This window comes from Camarhynchus parvulus, chromosome 1A (assembly GCF_901933205.1).
Source record: "Camarhynchus parvulus chromosome 1A, STF_HiC, whole genome shotgun sequence".
NCBI lineage: Eukaryota > Metazoa > Chordata > Aves > Passeriformes > Thraupidae > Camarhynchus > Camarhynchus parvulus.
The window spans coordinates 46,334,703-46,355,769 of record NC_044586.1 but is presented as its reverse complement, the minus strand read 5'-3'; the positions used below and the strand labels follow the sequence as shown (position 1 = coordinate 46,355,769).

The following is a 21,067-nucleotide window of genomic DNA, read 5'->3' as shown; positions in this document are numbered from 1 at the left end:
ACAATGCAGAAAATATCTAAGATTAAAAAACCTGATGGCAAATCATCTTAATAAATTTTATATATTATAAACTCCTTTTTCTACCACTACAGGAATTCTAAGCCTGTAACAGTGACTACTGAGACAATATACATTTATTACCAGCTCGGTCTCAAACACCAGTTATTCTACCAACTATATGACAATTTAAACCTGTACAGAATAGCAAAAAGGGTGTGTTTCTGCTTTTCTGCTTTATCCCCCTTTTAAATTATCTGAGATAATTTAAAAATTATCTCAGTGAACATCCAATCTGGTTTCCTTTACAGAAAAAGGAACTCATCTGACTTCCTGGGAATCCAATTCAACTTGTTAACTCAGCAGCTGATTTACTTTTTCCCCCCTAGTTAATTTTTCTGTCACATCAACATAAAGCACAGAACAGCTATCAATAGATCAGTTTGCTGAGATTTAAATAGTCATAGGGCTTGTAACAGCAAGCAAATACTATTTTAGTCCAGACTAAGAGGTTTTATTTTAAGAAGCTATCAGATTATTCTGGTAATAAGAATACAGCACTTGGATATAAAGGAGATATGATGGAACAAAATGAGTTTGCTTTACTAAGACAGTTTTGTCAGTAAATCGAGCCAAGATAGACATTTCTATTTTATGGAATTTTTCTCCCCTTCTAAGCAACCAGCCAGACAGCCAAGATCAGCAGGATCAAACTGCAGTAGTCCACAAAATGTCTAAATGCATCAAGAAATTTAAATAAAAATGCTCAAATACAGAGGTCAATCTTCACTATGACCTGCAGTAACCACTCACTAATAATCCAACAGCTAAAACATTAAAATTCTGAAGCTTTCCTGCATTTCTCATGAACCCCCAACAGGAATAAATTCTTTACAGTCGAAACTGCCTGTCTTTCTGGTTTACAAATAGCTCCCTTTTAAAATTTGTAACTATCTATACGGGTACAGTGGTTATGTTATTTAGCACTTACTGTGCAGACACCATTTGGATAATGTTCCTTCACATATGCTTTCATTGCCGTTTCAACTGAATTTCTCCAGGACTCTATGGCATTTTCAACTTCATGGGGTCTAGGATCAGTAGCCTCCTTTCTTAAGTGATCAAATTTAAAAGAAATCTTGTTCTTCGGATCCAGAAATTTTCCATTTCCCAAATCACCGTGTTCTGTTATCAAAACCTGTATTATAAAATTTAAATTTCATTTATATATATATATATATATTTATATTATATAAGATGTATTAAATCATAGAATTAGTAACATTTGCTATATAGTGAAAAAAATAAATGCCATGCCAAATCTAATTATATCCTGCATTTAATGGGAGCTTAATCATTAAAACTTACATTTTAAACAAAATATGCATAAAGCAAGAGAGGAGAAAGCAAATATGATACACTGCCCCAGAAAAACAAATCTCGAATCTTTCTCTCTTACTGCAACAAACCATGCAAGACAGAAATTCATGTCTTCTGCTACTAACAATGCAGCAAATAGTTTTTACAGCTACAAACACTGAATTCAGTCAACACTGCAGACTAAAAGTTCAAGCTCTTTACATACCCCTGAATGATTAACTTATGGGACTGGCACTGGTACTACTGAAGGGGCACAATCTCTACGTTTTGGTAGGGCAGATACATTTCTTTTAATTTTCTTGCCAAGAATTGTTCCAATACCAGACTATCTTTAACAGTTTAAGGAAGATTGCAAGTATTTCACTGTATTCATACCTGTTCATCGTAACCGTCAATTTTTACAGGAGTAAACTGGTCCAAGTTGTACTGTGCAAATGCACTACAAGAGAAAAAAAAACAACAAAAACCTGCATCAAGCACAATCTTTTTCCTTAGTAGCAGTTAAGGGATATAAATAATAGCTAATAATCTGGGCAATGATGCATTAAAAATTATATTAATGCTTTACCTAGCAGGCTAAAATTCTTGGAATCACTTTAGTGATTATATTACAGATTCCAACTGCCGTTACACAAAAATTTACATTCAGAAGTAACTTGATGTAGACAAACACCTAAGCTTTATAGTAACCCATAGAAACTGGAGGAGCAGATAAAGTTTAAATTCCACAGGGATCCAACCATCTAAGCCACATATCTCCACTCTTAAAGAAGAAACTAATTTTGGCAAGAAAGTACAGTAGGCACAATGTTCTGATACAGAAGTAGGGTCTAAGGATGCAGTACCTTACAGATGATCCAGTAAAGCTACCATGAAACAGAAAATGAAGTTGCTCTAATCATTAGGACACAATACAGATCTCTCCTCTGCCAAGAATTTAATCTTGATCAAAGAAGCCCAACACACACAATAGGGTTTTACTTGCCAAGCACACATCTTTAAATTAACCACTTACTGATTATGCAAGTCCTACTGAAAAAACATCTTGCTTTTATGCAACTGAGTATGTGACATCTGGTACTTACTGGGCTGCTCCTTCCCTGAGAAGATTGTCGTTATTAAGCAGCAACCGAACATCTGAAAGGAGTATTTACAACATATAAGTACAGTTAGCTCAGAAACTTGTTTCAGTCACATAACAAGTAACAAAAGACTGTACAAAACAACAACCCCCCCCCCAAACTACTCCATACCCACAGAGATTACTAGGCAGTAAATTTATTGCTTCATATTTTATAATTTTCACTGAATAAAATTAAAATAATCGTGTAGAAATGGATCTCTTTGAAGACAATCTGGCAAAGAGATTTAAGCTGTATTCTACAGGCTCTAGGAATCTGTCAATCTAATTTCTTGAGAAGCTCTGAATGAGAACAGCACAGAACTCTACCAAGTTTCCTTTAAAATGTGTATTACCAACTCCCTCACCCTATATTATTGTTACTGTATTCTGATGACACTGATATGGAATACATTGAACTGGTTTTTAAGCCCTACCATTTTCAGTCTCATTCCTCAATGACACTTACTAAGCAGAAGATTATACACCATCATAGCATTTTTTCTACCATGATACAAGAAGCATATGAATATAGAATAAAGTTAATACTCTCCTCAAAATTTCTTATATATTTATTGTGCAGCAAATTTCTTATTTATGCACTTGACTTTACCAGACACTGTTTGAATAGCAATTTAATTCATGCTCATTAACTAACCAATCATTAGTCTTGCCAGAACATATTAAACCTCTTTTAAATATTTCCAAGGTATCATTCAAGTGAAAAGTAAAAAAAATCTGGAATATATTTAAGGTATTTTTTTCTTTAAAAAACAAACAAGGAAACCCTTCTGAAATAAACCAAACTCCCCAACCCAAACCAAAACACAAAATACCCCAAAGGAAAAAAAACACCTCACATACTCAAAAAACCCTACACAAAACCAACCAACCAAATGCACAATTTTCAGAATTGGAATTAAAAGCTTTCTCTATTTAAGAAGGCAGCCTAAATCTCCCTGAACACTGGTCAGGCATTTGTGATCAAATTTTCATTATATGTTTTCAAACACACTGTACTCTGTTATTGAGCAGGTAGTTGCAGCTATGAATTGGCATAACAATGAAGTCTATAAGCAGTACTACTCTAAGAAATTTTAATAATCTTCAGAGAGCTGAGTTAATAAGCTGCTCACTTCAAAACGTAAGTACTAACTAATCTTAAATAATAATTAGCTGGCCACAGTTTAACTAAGAACAAGGTACTTGTAAAAGCATTGCATTCTTTAATAAACTTAAGCTCTCTCCAGTCTAACACTGACTACAGGTTTAGTATACCAAGTTCATTTTTTACTTAAATAGCTTCAGAAACATTTGTAAGCCACAACTATAAAGCCTGCCTTTTAAAACTATACATATGCCCAAATAGCCTGATGACAGACAAACAACATTTTTTTTAACAAATAACATCTTAGGTAAAGTTTAGACAACAATAGTTGAGAGAAGCTTATTTTAAGTTTCCTTTCAGTTTACCAATACACTCAGTAAAATGAAGTGTGCCCAGAATTTAAAGGTTAGAAATATTTGGAGAACATTAATATTCTTTCCACAACTGGCACTAGGCAGTAGTCTTTTGTGTATTCAAGGTTAAATATTAGTAATGATATTCCTTCTTTTTAAAAAATGACCATTTTAATTTCTGCTAGTTTAATTTTTGTTGAAAAATATAATTGTCTATCAAAGATGAAAAATAGGAGTATCTGTTTTCTAAACAGAAACCCTTGCAACTGTTAATTCATGACTCATTCAAAACAAAGCTCGTTCTCACTTCACAAAGAAAAGCAGTACTTCCCTTGTTTTGCATTTAAACTTCCAGCTGTCTTGTGACTGCAAAGCTTATCATGCCCAGCTACACAACCAGCCCTTATAGCAAGGAAGCTGCTACAATATAAGCTACATGAAATTCAGGAGAATAATCAGCAATGCAATTTTGGATATAGATACCTTAAAGAAAAGGGCAGAGCAGACAGATACTCACCATTGAACACCTCATTGAATTCCCCAGGAGGAGCATGAATTATGAATTTTGCTGCTATACGCACCTTAAATACAAAAACAATCATGTGGTTATATATACTTGCATTCATTCCTTTTCAAAGTAGTTATGCATTATGGAGTTTTAACAGCCAGACATTAAATTGTACAACTCCCACTTTCACATATTTGTTCACGTTGTTTCAACTACTTGGTCTTTATTAAAAACAGACTATAAAGCTCGACCTTTCCAAAGAGAATAGAGATTGTATGTGATGGAAGGAGATGGGGAAATTGAGTCATTCATGTTTTCTTTTACTGGCAAACAGGAAAAGATGAATATAACAAATAACATTAACAATATATGCACTATCTATGTCAGCTTTCAGTCCATGGGTGCCTGGGAATCAATACAGAATCCAAGAGAGCCAAAAACCATGATGAAGATGCATTTGATCTTCAAAGCTTCTCTTCCAATTTTACTACATATCATATGGTTCTGTACATTCCAAAAGGTCCACACTGACAGATTAACTGCATAGACAATAAAGCTCATAATTTCACCTGCATTTACCTAAGACCTGTTAGTACCACAGTACCAGCAGATAAAGCTTTAAAAACCCTTGAGATCTTAATTAGTAATTAATGGCCTTAAGCCACAAGTTCTTGCAGAATAAACATAGCGTAAGCCAGTATTTTCACTGAAAGTATGCACACCTGCCCTGGCTTTCTCTCTCCTTCTGCTTGCACAAGCCCTTGTACAACAGCACAATGAGCAAAATCAGGAAAGTTATTGCTCCTTCTTTGCATACCAGGTCCCTGAGCTGGTTCACTACACAGGTGCACACACATTTGCTTGCAAAAAACCCACAAAAATACTTTCTAAATGTGAAACAACTTTTAAACTTCTCCCCTAAGTGACATTCTTACTTGCAGAATGTCACTTAGTGGACACACTTTGATTCATTCTTTTTCCCTCTTGCATTGTTAAAGGCACCCATTATAAAAACTAACCAACTAAATATTGGTTCCCTAACTTAACTTGGCAAAAGTTCCTATCCTTTACAGTTATCCAAGTTTAGCAGACATTTAAAGCTCTCTTGCATCCTCAATTTGGTGTTGCTATTCAAATACAGGATACTACTTGAAACAGAGTTTCCCTTTCCAACACCCTATGTCACGCATCTATGGAATGAAGAGCTGGAAAATTCAGTGCCTGGGAGCACTGTTTGAAATTAAGGAGTTTGAGAAGCATACATTTCATTACAAATACCTAAAAATAACAAAAAAATGTATTAGATTTACACATTTCTTTGTATTTGAAACTACTAAAGAACTGTCTGAGCATGCTAGAGCTCTTGAACTGACAAGAAAACAGCTTTTACAACTGAGGGTAGCAATACAGCCAGGGTTCGGGCCCCTGCATCTTGACAGGGCCCAAATTTCAGACAAGCGTCTCTAGGAGAGATGGTTCGAGTGCCCTGGGAGAGCATTTAGCTGCCTCATGAGCAGTGCTGAACCCTCATGAGATCCCATGTCACCAGCCCAGGCAGCTTTCAGATCACTAACAGAACATGACCATTCAGAGCTGGATAATGGAAATGCAAAAAGTTGTCAGTTCCCAACTTTCTAACCTAAATGTTGCATTTTGGATTGCAGACAACCTTTGTCTGCTACCTCAAATATGTACCATCAGAACTCCTCTTTCCATGTAAACATGAATTTGCATTATACTGAGATAAATGCCACAAAGTTCACTCTTTTCAAAACAGACACAGAGAGGCAAGGGGACCTTCTTCTATGCCTACTTATTAAAGCAACGTGGATTGTCTCTGCTGAATTAAAGGAATGTAAATTTATCTGTGATACCAACATTATCTGAATCACCAATCCCCACACTCCTCCTTCTCTTGCTGAAGTCAAGGCACTGTATCCAGCTCATTGCTCAAGCCAAAGTAATATAAAAATGTGAAACAAAGCTAACCTACAGTATTATTAAAATGCTTATGAAGGACAAGGGCAAGAAGGACAAGACAGGCTCCAAGGTTCTATCACCAGCACATTTTATCAAATGACCAACTGTGCTGGTTTTGGCTGGGGCAGAACTAATTCTCATAACAGTTGCTGGTAGAAGACTGCGTTCTGGATTTGTGCTGAACACAGTGTTGATCATAGCTGTTTGTGCTGCTGCTGAGCAGGGCTTACACAGCCAAGGCCTCTTCTGCTTTTCATACTGTCACACTGGCAAGGAAGTTGTGGGTGCATGGGAGGTAGGGAGGAGATACAGTCAGGACAGGTGACTCCAACTGACCAAGGGATATTCCACACCATATCAAATCACACTCAGTAAATAAAGTGGGAGAAGAAGGAGGAAGGGTGGAGATTTTGGAGTGATGGCATTTGACTTCCCAAGTCACCATTACATGTGATGGGGCTCTGTTCTCCTAGAGATGGCTGAACAGCTGCCTGCCCACGGGAAACAGTGAATTAGTTCCCTGTTTAGCTTTGCTTGCATGCACACCTTCTGCTTTCCTTCTTAAAGTGTCTTTATCTTAACCCATGAGTTTTCCCACTTTTACCCTTCCGATTCTCTCCCTGATCCCACTGGTGGGGCAGTGACTGAGCGGCTGTGTGGGGCTTGGTGGCTTGCCTGGGGTTAAATCATGACACCAATTAATAGGGTCACAGCTCAGCCCTGAAAAGCAAGTATTGTGCTTTTAGTTGTGTGATTTCAGCATGACCATCACTGGGCTGACTCCCAGCTCAAGATGAAGGAACAGCATTTCTTGATTCCTTGACTTCAGGTGAACAGGACTGCTTACCCCTGCCAAGGCCAGGTTAGCTCTGGGCAAGCAGAGAAACAAGACTTATAGACATTTGGAGTTGTGAAATAACAGGTCCATCAGTTTTGGGCAGGCAGCGGCTATAGAAGCAAAATTAAGCAAAATATGGGTGTCCAAACTGCACCCTGAATGACCACATGCTTTAAACGTGTGTCACCTGTAAGGTGAGACATTAGGTCTATACTAAAACTAGACCACTACCTCATTTTCAGCTGTTTTGGTAATATAAATCTGGTTTTGCTTATTTTTTTTCACTATCAGTAAGAACTATTATCAGTCAGATTAGCTACACTATAAGTAACATTCATTCAAAAGCATTCAGATGTAACAGATGTCCCCACGACAGACCAACCTAGACATTACTTTATACAAAATTTTACAAGTAAATTCAATTTCTCACTGTTAGTTTTTTGTGTAAAAATTCATCATAGATGAAACATTTTATAGAACAGATAAACAATCATGCAAATTTACAATGAATACCTCATCAAGTATAAAGTATATTCATGTTAACAAAAGCAAAAAAAGAACGTGTTTTCAGAAGTTGAGAGTGTGCCAGCTAAGACACTCTGTATTTTGCTCACCTGCCTTTGTGAAGCCAATTTAAAAGTAATCCACTTTCCTTCAGCAGTTAAACTGAATTAATTTCTCTGTGATGAGCATCTGATAAAGCCATTATTTCCCCAATTCATACATCCAGGAAGCCCACATAAAAGAATTAAATCCAGTAGTTTCATTTAACACATTAGAACTGAAAAGCAGTTACAGATTTATTGCCACTGAATTTTCCCAGAAATACATGCTCTAAAGGAGGCGTCTGTTTTTCAATCCCAGACTGATACTGAAGGATAAATGAATGCACTTCCATTAACCTCTATGAGATGATCTCTCCCTTTGGGCAGCAAAAAGCCTCAGCTACCACTTGGGAAAGCACAATTAAAAGAAAGAGGTAGTCCATATAAAATATGATGTTCATGGGCAACTAAAAAAAGATAAATTAAAAAAATACATAACCTGTAATACAAAGTGACAAGCAAAAAAACTAAACTGCTCTTTAGTTAAACTGAGATAGGAAGTTGTATCTGCTGAAAATAGTTTTAAGAAAACCAATCAGGTGCATATTTGCAATAAATGCTGCTTTTTCAATGTATTGAGACTTCTAAAAGATTGATTTGTGCAAGCCAAAACAGAAACACCATAATATCTTAAGAATCCAAATGACAAAACCTTTTTCCAATCAAGAGAACTGCGCCTTTACACACAGTACAAGAAACTCATACATGTATCAGCAAGTAACAAAACATTGTTACAGTTGACTCTTCATTCGGAAAACTCAAAGACATAAAATACCTGAAGTTTCTCCACTTATTACCATAGTTACTCCCAAAACACTACCTAAAGTTTAAGACACTGTTTCATTGATGGAGATTTGAGTTAGTTTTCAGCTTCAAGTCTTCAGAGCAGCAAAAAATTATAAACTTCAAACTAATCTAGAACATCTGATCACCAGTGGTTTACATAAAACCAGCTTTTACCACAAACGTGTGTAAGAAACCATGTGTTTTCTATATTAAATTTCTTGAATGCAAAAAAAAACCCCATCTACACATGTTTTTATGAATCATGTCTTTGTGCAGTTTTGAGCATTAATTTGGACAAATCATACAGAAGCTGACAGCAAGTTAAAAAAAAGTATAAAAATTACTTCTGAAACACTGACAAGGGAAGCATTCCCCACTGCAGCTGCTCTCTTTATCCAGTTTTCACATTTACACCACTCACAGTCTCGCTTAAATTGAAGTCTGCTCTCAGTAGGTAAGAGCTAGCAAGATTTATTTTCAGAATCAAGTGAAGTCAAATGCTACCTATCACATCAGTTAAGTTTATCAAACCTACAAGCTTACTGATTTTTATTAAGGTAAAAATTCATACAGAGAAGCCTAGCAAAAGAGAAAAGGACAGGATTGTTGTATGTGATGAATACAATTATTAGGTATTATGCCTAATTCTTTATTCTGCTAGGGATTTAGACGATTGGTCTATTATACACTCAGTTACAACAATATTTGCAGTTTTCAGACTACACAAGCAAAGAGCTATGTAGTAATGTACAGAATGGTGGCAGTTATGCTAAAACTATTTTTTTCCATACTTCTGCCTTTATTTCACAATTTAATTTTTCTCAATGCATGATACCCATCAGGTACATAAGAGAAATCCTACTCCTCTATCTTTCCCAGCCTAAGCCATTCTGAAGTTAATTATATTTTTAAGAAGTTATACATAGCGGCTTCAAATGCCCTGAGATTACTCTTCCTGTTCCTGCCACATGAGGAGTGTCACTGGTTGGAGAAGCCCGAGCCTGTGTGCTGTCTGTGCCTATATATGGTCAAGGAGAATGAATGTGCTCCCACTGCCGGGCTCCGCAGTGCCACTGTCACCTACAAGGCAGCTCGCTCCTCCGACTCTGCTAAGGTGCATCTTTTACAGTAGCAGGCACATTAAAACTCTCCCTCTTCCGTTTTTCTTTGCCCCCTTTTAACTCGACTGAAAGACAGTTATTTCACAGTTTTGTTTGCTAGGCACCCTGACTGCTCACTCCTTCAATCAACATCCATGCTGCACAGAAAAAACATGCTGATAAGCAGGAGACTGTGAAACCACATACTCACCCTCATGCTTTCCTATACATCCTTTCTTTCAAATTCAGAAATTCAGCTGTGAACTCTTTGCAGCAGGGAGACCCACCCCTTTCTCTACAGTCTTAACAGGTTAAAAGTTCACTGCTCCACAGCAATAAAAATGAAATAGTGAAATAGATACTAAAAACCCTTTTAACCTAAGAAAATGCATGAAAATTTGGGGGGAGGGGGGAGGGAGGGAAGATGGAGGGCATGCAAAAGATTCCCCCAATAATTTCCACTCAAAGACAACTTTGTTGCTAATCGCAGGGGAATGAAAAGAGCTTCCCAAAGTTACTTTTATCACTGTTACAGCAGGCTCACAGCATTGTACATCATGCATTTACATTCAGGATTCCTGAGGGTACCCTTGCTATCTTACAACACACAATAAATCTCCCACTCACAGAAATCTGTGTTTGGCAAAAAAAAAAGATGATGAGATATCACATCCAGAAGGGAGCTCCAGGAACAGTAGAGACTAGAGAGCTCTGTTCTCAGTCATGCCTTCTGTGTAGTTCTTGTAAAAAACCTGTCTGCAACTAAACAAATGGGTTTGTGGTGACCCACTTCACTCTATTTACAGGTAGCTACAGGGTTTTCTCACAATTAGCTCATAGTTACATAAATATTAACAGAGACATCAGTTAAATGTGGCAAGTTTGAATTCACTCAAGATCTCTAAGTCACACTCAAAATAAGGGATACAGTTTGTACTCACTGGAGTGATACTGGACATAACACCTAGTTTTACTTAGTTCTGAGTTTGAGTAAAACTTGTTATTTAAGTTCAGCTTGAGCTGTACCATTATTTTTCAATATGCATCTCTGCTGTTCCTTATAAAGCAAAACTGTTTTGACATCTACTACTCAAAATGAATTTTGCATTGACATACATTACACATAAAGGAACACAGTTCTAAGGTTCAAACACTTGCAGGATACAATGCTCGATGCTCTATCCAAACATCAACATAGTTTTTGACTTTGTAAACCCCTCAGTGTTTAAAGAACATGTAACTAGGTTCCCCTTTGGATAGCTAGATACTTGGTAGTGTTGGCTCCAATTGCTCATTAAATCTTTAGGTTAGATACTTCCCAGGACCTTACAACACTATTTTCATAAACTCCTATGTATCATCAGTGCTCATCTACTTCTGTGAGTATTCAGACAAGCAGATTGATCTAGCTAAAGAATAGCTTTAGAAGGTGGCAAGAAGATAACCATTTTAGCTAAAAAAGAGCTTTAAATAATTATAATTGCTTCCTGCTGCTGACAGTTTAGTGAGGCAAAAAAGCCTTCAAACAGCTGGACAAGCTCCGAGAACAAAAATGTGAGAAAGGAATTACCCCATGTCAGCAGCAAACTGCCTTCACGGCATCTCATGAAACCTCACCATATCCACGGGTATAACTTCAAACAGCAGAACAGCATCCCAAAACATCCATCATCTCACACAAACATGGAACAAAGGCAGCGACTCTGGCAGAGAGGGAATGAATACAAACATAGCACTGCAACTGCCTTCCTACCAAGCTCAACTGCAAATTCTCTGCAGTATCCAATTCACTTCTGCTTCTAGAAGAGCTAAGGAAAAAACCCTGTTAAAATGTGGTTCTGTGGCACAGGAAAGGAGGGGCACATTCCATACCTATGGCTTTGACTGAACAGACATTTCCTTAATTGTAATGCCGAAAGCTACATTGCATCTGGAGAACATGTGTTTTCCTCAATTATTTTTAATATACAAGTACTTAAAAATATGTAACAGTACCAGCCCTTCACAGTGCTGCAAAAAGTACACCTTACACAACATGTGGTAATTTAGCTGCATTCTTTCTACCTGATAACCTGACTTCAATAATGAGATTTATTTTCACAAAAATAACCACTCTGAAAGGTGGTGGATGCTTCACTGTAGGATCTTTCAGCAGAAGAATGTCTAAATATTATAAAAGTCTCCATGTTAAGATCACTTTACACACCACATCATATTAAGAAGATTTAAAAAACCCAAACTCAAAACGGGACTTCTGAAAGTCACTGCATCAGACACAGATAGCAAAAAGGAATATGAAAGCAAAGGATGTTATTTGAGTAACACACAAGATTAACCATAAAAAAAATAAGAGAAGATAAATCTCTCCCATGTTATTCTGTAGTTATTCTTATTTCTCCTGAGCATATAAAATTAGAAACCTTTTATTATATATACATGGCTATTCATGTATATATTTATATATAATTATAAATAGCTGTATAAAAATATATACATAATACAATATATACAATTGTAGCCAAGCAACTTCATATTTAGGCTTATGGAACAGATAGACAACAGTTAAGCAGCATAAAAAAATTATTTCCTTGCAAAAATCATTCACTGAAAACTGAAAAGTAGTAAAATTTTACATTTAATGAAAAGCAAAAGCACTAAGTTTTATATGAGAAGAAAATGGTATAAGAAATGGCTAACTAAGACTTCACAAAGAAAGAAACCAACAGTGCCATCTCCCACATAAAAACCTAAGATGTCCTGTTACAGGGACATCAACACACATGATCCTCAGCTGCAGACTCTCTTTCTCAGCAGTCTTTATGAAGTGGTATCCACTGTAAGCTAAAAAGCACTTGGTTCATATTTGCAAAGTACCCTTCTACTACAAAGCCCAAGTTTTTGAAGTTTTTAAATCTTCTACACTGAGATAATTTGTTATAATGAGATACCCCAAGGACATAAAGCCCAGATTCAATAGCAGTGGCGAGAGAAAAAGAACATAACAGAGCTTGCTCTATGAAAATGGATGGAATAAGGTACCACCGGAACTGTTATGTCTCCCCCTCCCAATTCCAGCATCTTACAATTCTCTAAGTTACCTCTTCAAGGTTTTAATGTCCTCTGTCAAGCTAAGAAAGTATTTGAAGTATTTTACATTTCAGAAGTTTCTTACTCAAGGATTAAAAAAGTAATTGCCGCATGCTCAAAACCCTGCTTTCATTTCTCAATGAGCACTTTCAACTCCTTTACAGCCCACTCCCAGAACCTGAGAGTGAATAGCATACAGGGCTGCCTGTAAAACATGCAGGGATTTGCTAAATAATGTAGCTAAAACCCTTTTCCTCTTCTTTTTTGACTGCCAAAATTGAAACCCACCAAAAACAGAATTTCTCAGCAGAACCTGTAGGTTGAAGACTGTATTGGTAAGCAATAGAACCATATCTGTTATACCATAAAATAATGCCTCCAGTTTCATCCCTGTATTTGCCAATAACTTGTCCTATTACTCTATTTTTGCTTCAATTTGTTTCTCTTATCTACTTGAGCTATGAGGCTTCCCAGGTAGCAAGCTTCTCAAAGAAGTTTTGAGAGTACAAAGACAGCAAGAAGGGGTTTTTGATGGTCCTGAGGTGCCACTGCATTAAGAATACTCCGACACTCCCTAACATGGTAGAAGTCATAATCCCCAAAGGGTACCCAATTTCTTCAAGCTAGTACTAAGGAAAGAATATATGACCTGAAGTTTTAGAAAACACTGATCTTTTATTTATAATGATCTTGTTTCACTTGTACTCATTTTCAAGCTTCAAGTAGTTGCTTTTCACTTGTCAAAAAAGCAAACAATTTTGATTTCCACAGTACCTTACTATGCAGGTACACAGTAAAAGACAAGCAGCACTGCACACAAGTTGCAACAATGAGAAATTAGGATAAGTTTCTGACTGTGGGCTTAGACAAACATTGCAACACCTCACCCAGAGAGCTTGTACAGTCTCTGTTCCTGGAGATACCCAAAACTCAAAGGGCAAGTCCCTAAGCAGCCTTATCTAAACTGGCCCATTTTGACTAACCAGCTTTTGAGTTACCTTCAGAAATTTCTTCCAGCCAGTATGACTGTAGAAGCAAACCGAGTTATTATTTGCAGTTACACGTACAGTATATGATCACTTCTTCAGACAGTGTTTAACAGTTTCCCAAAAAAGTGATTCAAATATGTGTTGATGCATTTTTAGTAAAAAAAAAACAAAAAACAAAACAAAACAAAACAAAAAACCAAAAAAACCCACAAAAAAACAAAAACACCAAACCAAACTAACTCAAGACAACATTCTACCTTCACACCTATTTTCATGTATATCCTGAGCTGGACATGAAAATCTTAAATCTTGGAAGAGCTCCAATATTCAAAATTACATGTCAGTCTGAAAAGCACTACTAACTTCCTCATTCTTGTTAAAGAATTTCATAAAAATGTTATCAAGGACACTTGCAAGACTTAAAGTTTACTTTATAGATTACAGTGCAATTATACCCAGAAAGGGTTATTCAAATGCACGTCCTACTCATCTACAGTCTCATTTGACACAATTCTGAAAGTCAGAAGTCTAAATCCTTTAAAAATGAATGATGCAGAGCACAGGAATTGCTTTAACACGTGTAAACTAGAAAAGTACCATTTTTTCTGTCAAAAATTCTGCTAATGCTTTCAAAGCAGTTTTAGGAAAAAGGTTTATATTTGCATTGAGAAAAGTACCTGAGCCTTTCACATTGGTGGGCTTGTACATGTAAGTGCAATCTGCTGTAAATGTATTACACTCTAAAGACAACATTACAGGTGAGAGATTCATTTTACTGGCATAGACTTCTCATTCCAAAGCGCTGACATAAGAAATGGGTTTTCCTTAATCTGACAAAACTACACTGCAGAGTTTAGTTTAACTTTATCAGGTAAATTAGGTGTCAAAATCTACAAATTTAAGAAGTTACAAAGTTACCCAATGCACCAGGAAATACCTGGAAGCCATCCAGGCTCACTTTCACAAATGGGACTACTTCCTCTTTAAAAGCGAAGTTTTCTTCTAACGACACTGTTAAACGCCATCTTTCCAAAAAGTGAAACTACTGAGATATAAACTTACTAAAGGAGGTGTAGTTCATTTTTTAAAGAAATATGTTTGACAATTCCCATGTTTATTATGTTCAGCATTTTAAGGAATGCAAGAGTTAATTTAGTATTTAAAAACTTCATGCGTTATCCTTTCCTCCCTTGAAGGCATCCTGATTTTCTGAGGCTGTCATACACAACTATTTAACTCCTGTGCTTCGTAGATTCACATTAAAAACAAAAAACCCCAACCAAACCTACAGAAAACATGTCCCTTCAAGTTACCAAAAATTGACTAGAGAACACTAGTTTTATGACTTAAATAGTTTTTGTGCTGTTTTTCATTTGTGCCGTTGTTTGTAAATGAGTATTTACATTAGCAAATGCAACTTTTACAGTAAAATCAGTACCTTTCATTAATTATGGCCTACATTCATGTAGATAAATTGTACCTTTAATATTCCCACTAATATGCTAATTAAAGTATTTTTATATATGTTTGTTAGATTTTTTTGTAGCTACAGGTAAGAAAACAATTTCTAGATAAAACAGAATAAAACTGAATTGCAAAAAGTGGTTACAAGACTTCAACAAAACTACTTCAAATATCCTGCACACATGAATAGGTTTGGCATTCAGAACTTGCAAAGCGCTGATGCATTATCTACAGGAAAGGTGCAGAAGTGATGACTGTTACTTGAGAGTTCAGGGCTTCAAGGTTTCCACCTCTTACACCCTGTTTTTAAATAAACAAACTGAATCAATAAACAAACAAACTTATGTTATTCAACATACCTAAAAGCTTCAGAACTTTCAGTGACCTATGCGAGTATCGTAACTACAAAACACTGTGGATCACAAAAGCTGTCTTTAGCACTGAAAAATCGCTGCTCCTGGATGAGAAAACCAGTAATTTTCACTGGCAATGGTCCAACTTCAGACCTTTGGATCCACACAAATCTTACACACCTTATTTGCTACAAATAATCCTTGTATTGTTGCAACGATGCAACACTCATTGCATCACTGAAAGAAAAACAAGGCTTCAAAAATTTCTAAAAATGGGAATCAGAGGAACAAGATTGAGTTCAAAACTGTCTTGAATGTTGAAATGCTCTTTCTGGTTCTTCTCTTTCCTTGGTTTTAAAGATCATTTACTTGAACTGAAACAATGTGGTTTGCCATTATTCCAATTATGCCCCTTTCTATATTCTCAATTATGTTGAACCATGCTGGTTTTAAACTTGAATTATGCTACAGCTAAACAAAGTCATCCTAAATCCAGCAATAGTAAGGTACATGGAACTGCTTACTGCCTCTGCAACACTTAAAATCTTTTGACTAAACATGAAGTAAGATATGAATCAAAGACCTTTCTGAACCTGGCCTATCATTACATCACTCGATCTCCTACTTATTTGTGCTCATACACCATTACTACAAGTCTGAGACAAAAGACGTTCTGATACTTGGTTCACCTTCTTTCCTCCTTGAGGAGTTTCAGGATTCTAGTTATGACTCTACTGAAATTATCTATAGAACTACATCACCACCATCATCTGCATGAGCCTTCAATATTACCAGTTCTGTATCATGAAAGGAAAGTATACAGAGGAGCAATGTGATTTATTTCTCATGAAAATCAATGTTTGCCTCTTTGCATCTACTCCTGCATTTATTTATAGTCCCAGCTGGATGAGTGAGAAGGGTGTGTTTGTCAAATGCCATTCAGCTGATTTTTTTTAAGCTCAGTAGGACTGAATACTCAAACTAACATTTTTATTGTACAATGACAGCACAACTTAATGCATCAGAAATAAAATCTTAAGGTATCACATGTATATTGGCACATGTATATTTTCCATGAGTTTGCAGTGTTATCCATCTTTGTTTTCTTAGCCAATAAAATATACTCTCGGGCTTGGAAAATTCCACTCATACAGGACAATCAATTTTATATGGGACTACTGGAGAAATCAATTTGAATTTACAATGGATGAGTGCTCATTCTATTCACTTATACCAAGGCAGGAAGTGTCTCTATGAGTCTCTGCACTCATTTTCGGGGAAAAGAAAAAAAATCAGTGAGTGGAAGGAAGTTCAGAACTTAACTCCATCAGCCACAAAAGCACAGGCAGAGCTGCCAAGATCATACAGAGACAAGATAAAACTGTCATTCTGTCTTTCATTATTTGACAGAATGAGAAGCAATGGGCAGAAAATGAAACACAGGAGGTGCCATCTGAGCACAAGGAAACACTTTTTCACTACAAGGGTGACTGAGCACCACCACAGGTTGTCCAAGGAGGCTGTGGAGGCACCCCTAGAGATTTCCAAAAGCCACCTGCACACAGCACTGGGCAGCCTGCCCTAGATGACTCTACAATATGATGTGCAAGGAACCCTTCCCATCTTAACCATTCACTGATGTCAATATAACTTGTAGTAAAAGTATTTTCAGCATACCTTCTGCAACAACGTACTGGATTAGTGTTACTTGTATTTTCTATAAGGGGCTAGAAAAAGCACAACTACCACTTACACTTCTAGATCACACTACTACTTGCTACTACTTATATCAATAGAGAGGTGGCCTTGGAATGTGATTTAAGTAGAGGAAGGCAGAGTCTTCAAACCTCTTGGGAAGAGGATTAGCAAGATCTAGGTGCTATGCACTCCTAGGCATACCAGTGCATCTCTACTTACAAAACAGGGTCAAACAGAAAACCTGTCTCATTGTAACAACTTAGATATTTTAAACATCCTTCTAACTTCAAATAAGTTCTGATTATTTTTTATGCCTTCCACATTTTTTGATCCCTTCCACATTTGAGTCATCTCACAACTTCCACAGACATGAAAATGTAAGTTTTTAAAGGGGAAAGTGAGCAAGAGCATGCGTTACATAAAGGCAGAAGCAGTGCACCATGTACACGAAACACCACACCCTAGCTTGGAAACAGGCAGCTGCTGTGAAGCTGAATTCCCCCAGAGGATGACAAGGAGCAGTGATAACTGAGGTCTCACAAAACATCCTGCTCCTTTTGAGACTTTTGTGGAAAAATCTGCCTTAAATTTGAGTTTCCAACAGCCGCAAAAAGAGTATGTGATACATCTCTAACACAGTCCCTCTGCTCCTTGACCTCCCACTTCCCCAATTTCTGCCTCCTAGCAGGAAGCAAAACAGCCTTCCTCATCCCCACAGCTCCTTCCTCCCGTAAATCACATGTATCCCATGTCGTCCCGGGGCCCGGAGGCTGCCTGGGGACGGCAGGCCGGGTGCTTCGGAGCAGCCGGCGGCAGGGGCACGGCGCCTCGGGAACGGGAAGTGGAGGTGGGGGAAGGGAAAGCCCTTCCGCGTCTCCCCAGCCTCTCCCGCCGGCCCCGCACGCCGGGCGGGGGCGGCCGCAGGGACCGGCAGAGCTGCGGCCGCCGCTCCCGCCGGGCCCCGGGCGCCGCCCCCGGACCCGCACCGTACAAGGCGCGGCGGGAGATGCGGCCGGGCCGGGCCGGCCCTGCTCCGGCCTCAACCCCGGCCCTCCGCCCGCCCCTGCTGCGGCCGGGCCCGGCTGCGCGGCCACGCTGAAACGGGAGCCCCGCCGGCTCCGAGGGACGGAGAACAGGAGGGCGGCGAGACTCGGCGCAACCCATCCATCCATCCATCCCTACCTTCTCCTCGTCGGACAGCTGCTCCTCCAGGTCCGCCATCTTCCCGTCCGGCTGCGCCCGCCCCCTCCCGCTCCTCCTTCCCGGCAGGAAGGGCGGGACCCACGCGCGCTCCCTGCGGGGGCGGCGCCCTGTGCGCGTGCGCGCGCGGTGGGCGGGGAGCCTGGGGTGGGGGCGCGCGTTGGGAAGTGGGAAATGGGAAGTGGGGAATGGGGAATGGGGAATGGGAAATGGGAAATGGGAAATGGGGGATCCCGGGGCGGAGGGGGGCGTTGGGAATGGGAAATGGGGGATCCCGGGGCAGAGGGGCGTGTTGGGAATGGAAAACAGGGGCTCCTGGAAAGATTTGAACAGCAACTGGTGTTGTGGGCAGCCAGAAGTAAAACTCTCAAAGATTAGGTTGGAGAAGACTTCTGAGGTCATCGAGTCCAGCCTATGACGAACACCGCCTGTTCGACAGACCATGGCATCAGTGCCGCATCCAGTTTCTTAAACAGCTCCAGGGACGGCACCCCTGCCGCCTCCATGGGCAGCCCATTTCCATCTCTAATCGCCCTCTCAGTGAAGAAATCCCTTCCAACATCCAAAATAAACCTCCCCTGGCTCAGCTGAGGGCTGTGTCCTCTTGTCCTGTCCCTGGTTGCCTGGGAGAAGAGACCAAGGCAGGAGCAGAGTGTCCAGGTTTCAGCCCCATCACAGCAGGTGCTCAGTGGGTGCTGGTGCCCGGGCACCCCACAGGTGCTGGGGGAGGCTGTGGGAAGCTCGGTCTAATATCATCAACAGAAATGTGTGAAGTGATTTGTATGTAGAAGATTGGACATGGAATGTCATCAGTGGGAGAAAAATAAGTAGATTGAAAGTTTTTTACCTCCAGACTAAGAAACTGTGAAGAATGTCATCCAGCAATGTGACATTGCAGCTACACGGGGATTTGGGATGATGACTTGCACGGGTTGCCTCTGGGCTGGTCGTTACTCTTTGGTACTATTTAAAAATACAATTTCTTAATGTCCAGCACAGTGTACTTCATCTCAGTTATGATGAACAAGGAAAAGCTGATTGTTGATGGGAAAATCACAGGTGCTGAGATACACCTACATCAGTCATGGTTAGTGGTGTGAATGTAGCCAGCTTCAAGCCCAAAGGTCTTGTTATGCTGTGGAGTTCATCCACATCTGTCTTTCTTGTATGGGTATTTCTGCACAAATGCTGCCAAAGTGCAGCAGAACAAAATATGCCTATACTCTAGGCTGTTACTCTAGATGCTGTAAGAGGACTGCCACATGAAAGTGAAGGAAAGTGAACTTGGACAAAAAATGGTTCAAGCCAAATGTGGGTATTCTAATGGCACAAAGAAAGTCAGTATATAATGAAAACATGTAAATGAAAATAAGTAAAAATAATTAATGTATGGGTTGGACAATGTGGCTGGTTCAGGACAGTTGAAGAAAGACTTAAAATACTTGAAGCCATGGAGGATACAGATAATGGACAGTAGTGCATTTGTTTGAGGAACAAGATAAATGACAACCAAAGCTAATGTTTGACAAGACCATTGCTAGATTTAGAGTGAAGTATAGAACAGAAGATGTGTATCTAAGAGATCTCTGGGTTTTGAATATTTTGCATATATTATAAATTTTATATCTCAATAATAAAACGTAATGGTCTGTAGCAGGGAACAGCATTGTGCAGCATTCAGTGTCATGCAATAGTACTTTATAACTTCCACCCAGGAGTCTTAAGAGAAACTGCCCAAGGTCTGTGAAATGCTTCTGTTAATTTTTAACACGCCTTGGGGTTTGCCAGCCAGGGGATATTGCCATATATTGCCATGGGTGTTGCTTTATTTAATGTCTATCAGGAAGATAGTTCAAAAAGGTAGATCTTCTCAGATAAATGTGAATTGTTTTCTTGTAAGTTAATATATCTGTCTGTTGGATGTACCATGCTTACACCAGATTTTTCTTGGAAGTTTGCTGAAAATAACAAGATGAAGTGAACGATTCAGAGGAGGACGCTGTAGTCATCATAGAAACTGATGTGGATCTTCTTAATAGTACCCTCACAGGTACTTTACTGTGACCTTAGGAAATGAATAATCGTGCAGAAATAATGTAACTTTGTGGCTTTGTATTTTGTGACAAAAGTATTTTGGACTGTTTGTGTGTCTTCTCGAAGACACAAGAATTTCAGAGGGATTTTAAAGGAGGACTGAAAATGATCCTGGAGATGCAGAAAAAAATTCAGGATATGGGGCTTAGTTAGTTTGGAATTTAAACACATCTTCTATGAAGTTATATATCTCTGCTTGCTGTTTTAAATTGAATACGGCCAATTTCCAACCAGTAAATCTCATATACAAAATTCATATATTTTCATGTGTCATTGTCTCTACACATTGATCAAAGGCTAATTTGCACTACAATCACATACAGAACAGCAGAATATCCTGTTGCTTACTAGCTGGCATGTCTTAGCAGCTGTCTAGTCCCACTATGTGAAGCTCACCATGGGCTGGC

At 38.6% G+C, this 21,067-nt stretch overlaps 1 protein-coding gene across 2 annotated transcripts in view; it reads right to left on the bottom strand.

The window, feature by feature from the left end:
- The window catches only part of CAPZA2 (capping actin protein of muscle Z-line subunit alpha 2), a 30,121-nt gene extending 11,456 nt beyond the window's left edge, over positions 1-18,665 (bottom strand). Inside the window, exons 1-5 of one of the 2 annotated variants that reach the window (XM_030959557.1) lie at positions 18,549-18,665; positions 4,476-4,539; positions 2,463-2,514; positions 1,753-1,816; positions 989-1,195 (exon numbers count right to left, since the gene is read on the bottom strand). In XM_030959557.1, coding sequence (XP_030815417.1) covers positions 989-1,195; positions 1,753-1,816; positions 2,463-2,514; positions 4,476-4,539; positions 18,549-18,587 — 426 coding nt within the window. In that variant the 5' untranslated portion in view covers positions 18,588-18,665. Of the gene's footprint in view, positions 1-988; positions 1,196-1,752; positions 1,817-2,462; positions 2,515-4,475; positions 4,600-18,548 lie in introns of those variants that run through there. The other variant, XM_030959556.1, reaches the window with a different exon arrangement.
- Positions 18,666-21,067: the final 2,402 nt, after the last annotated feature.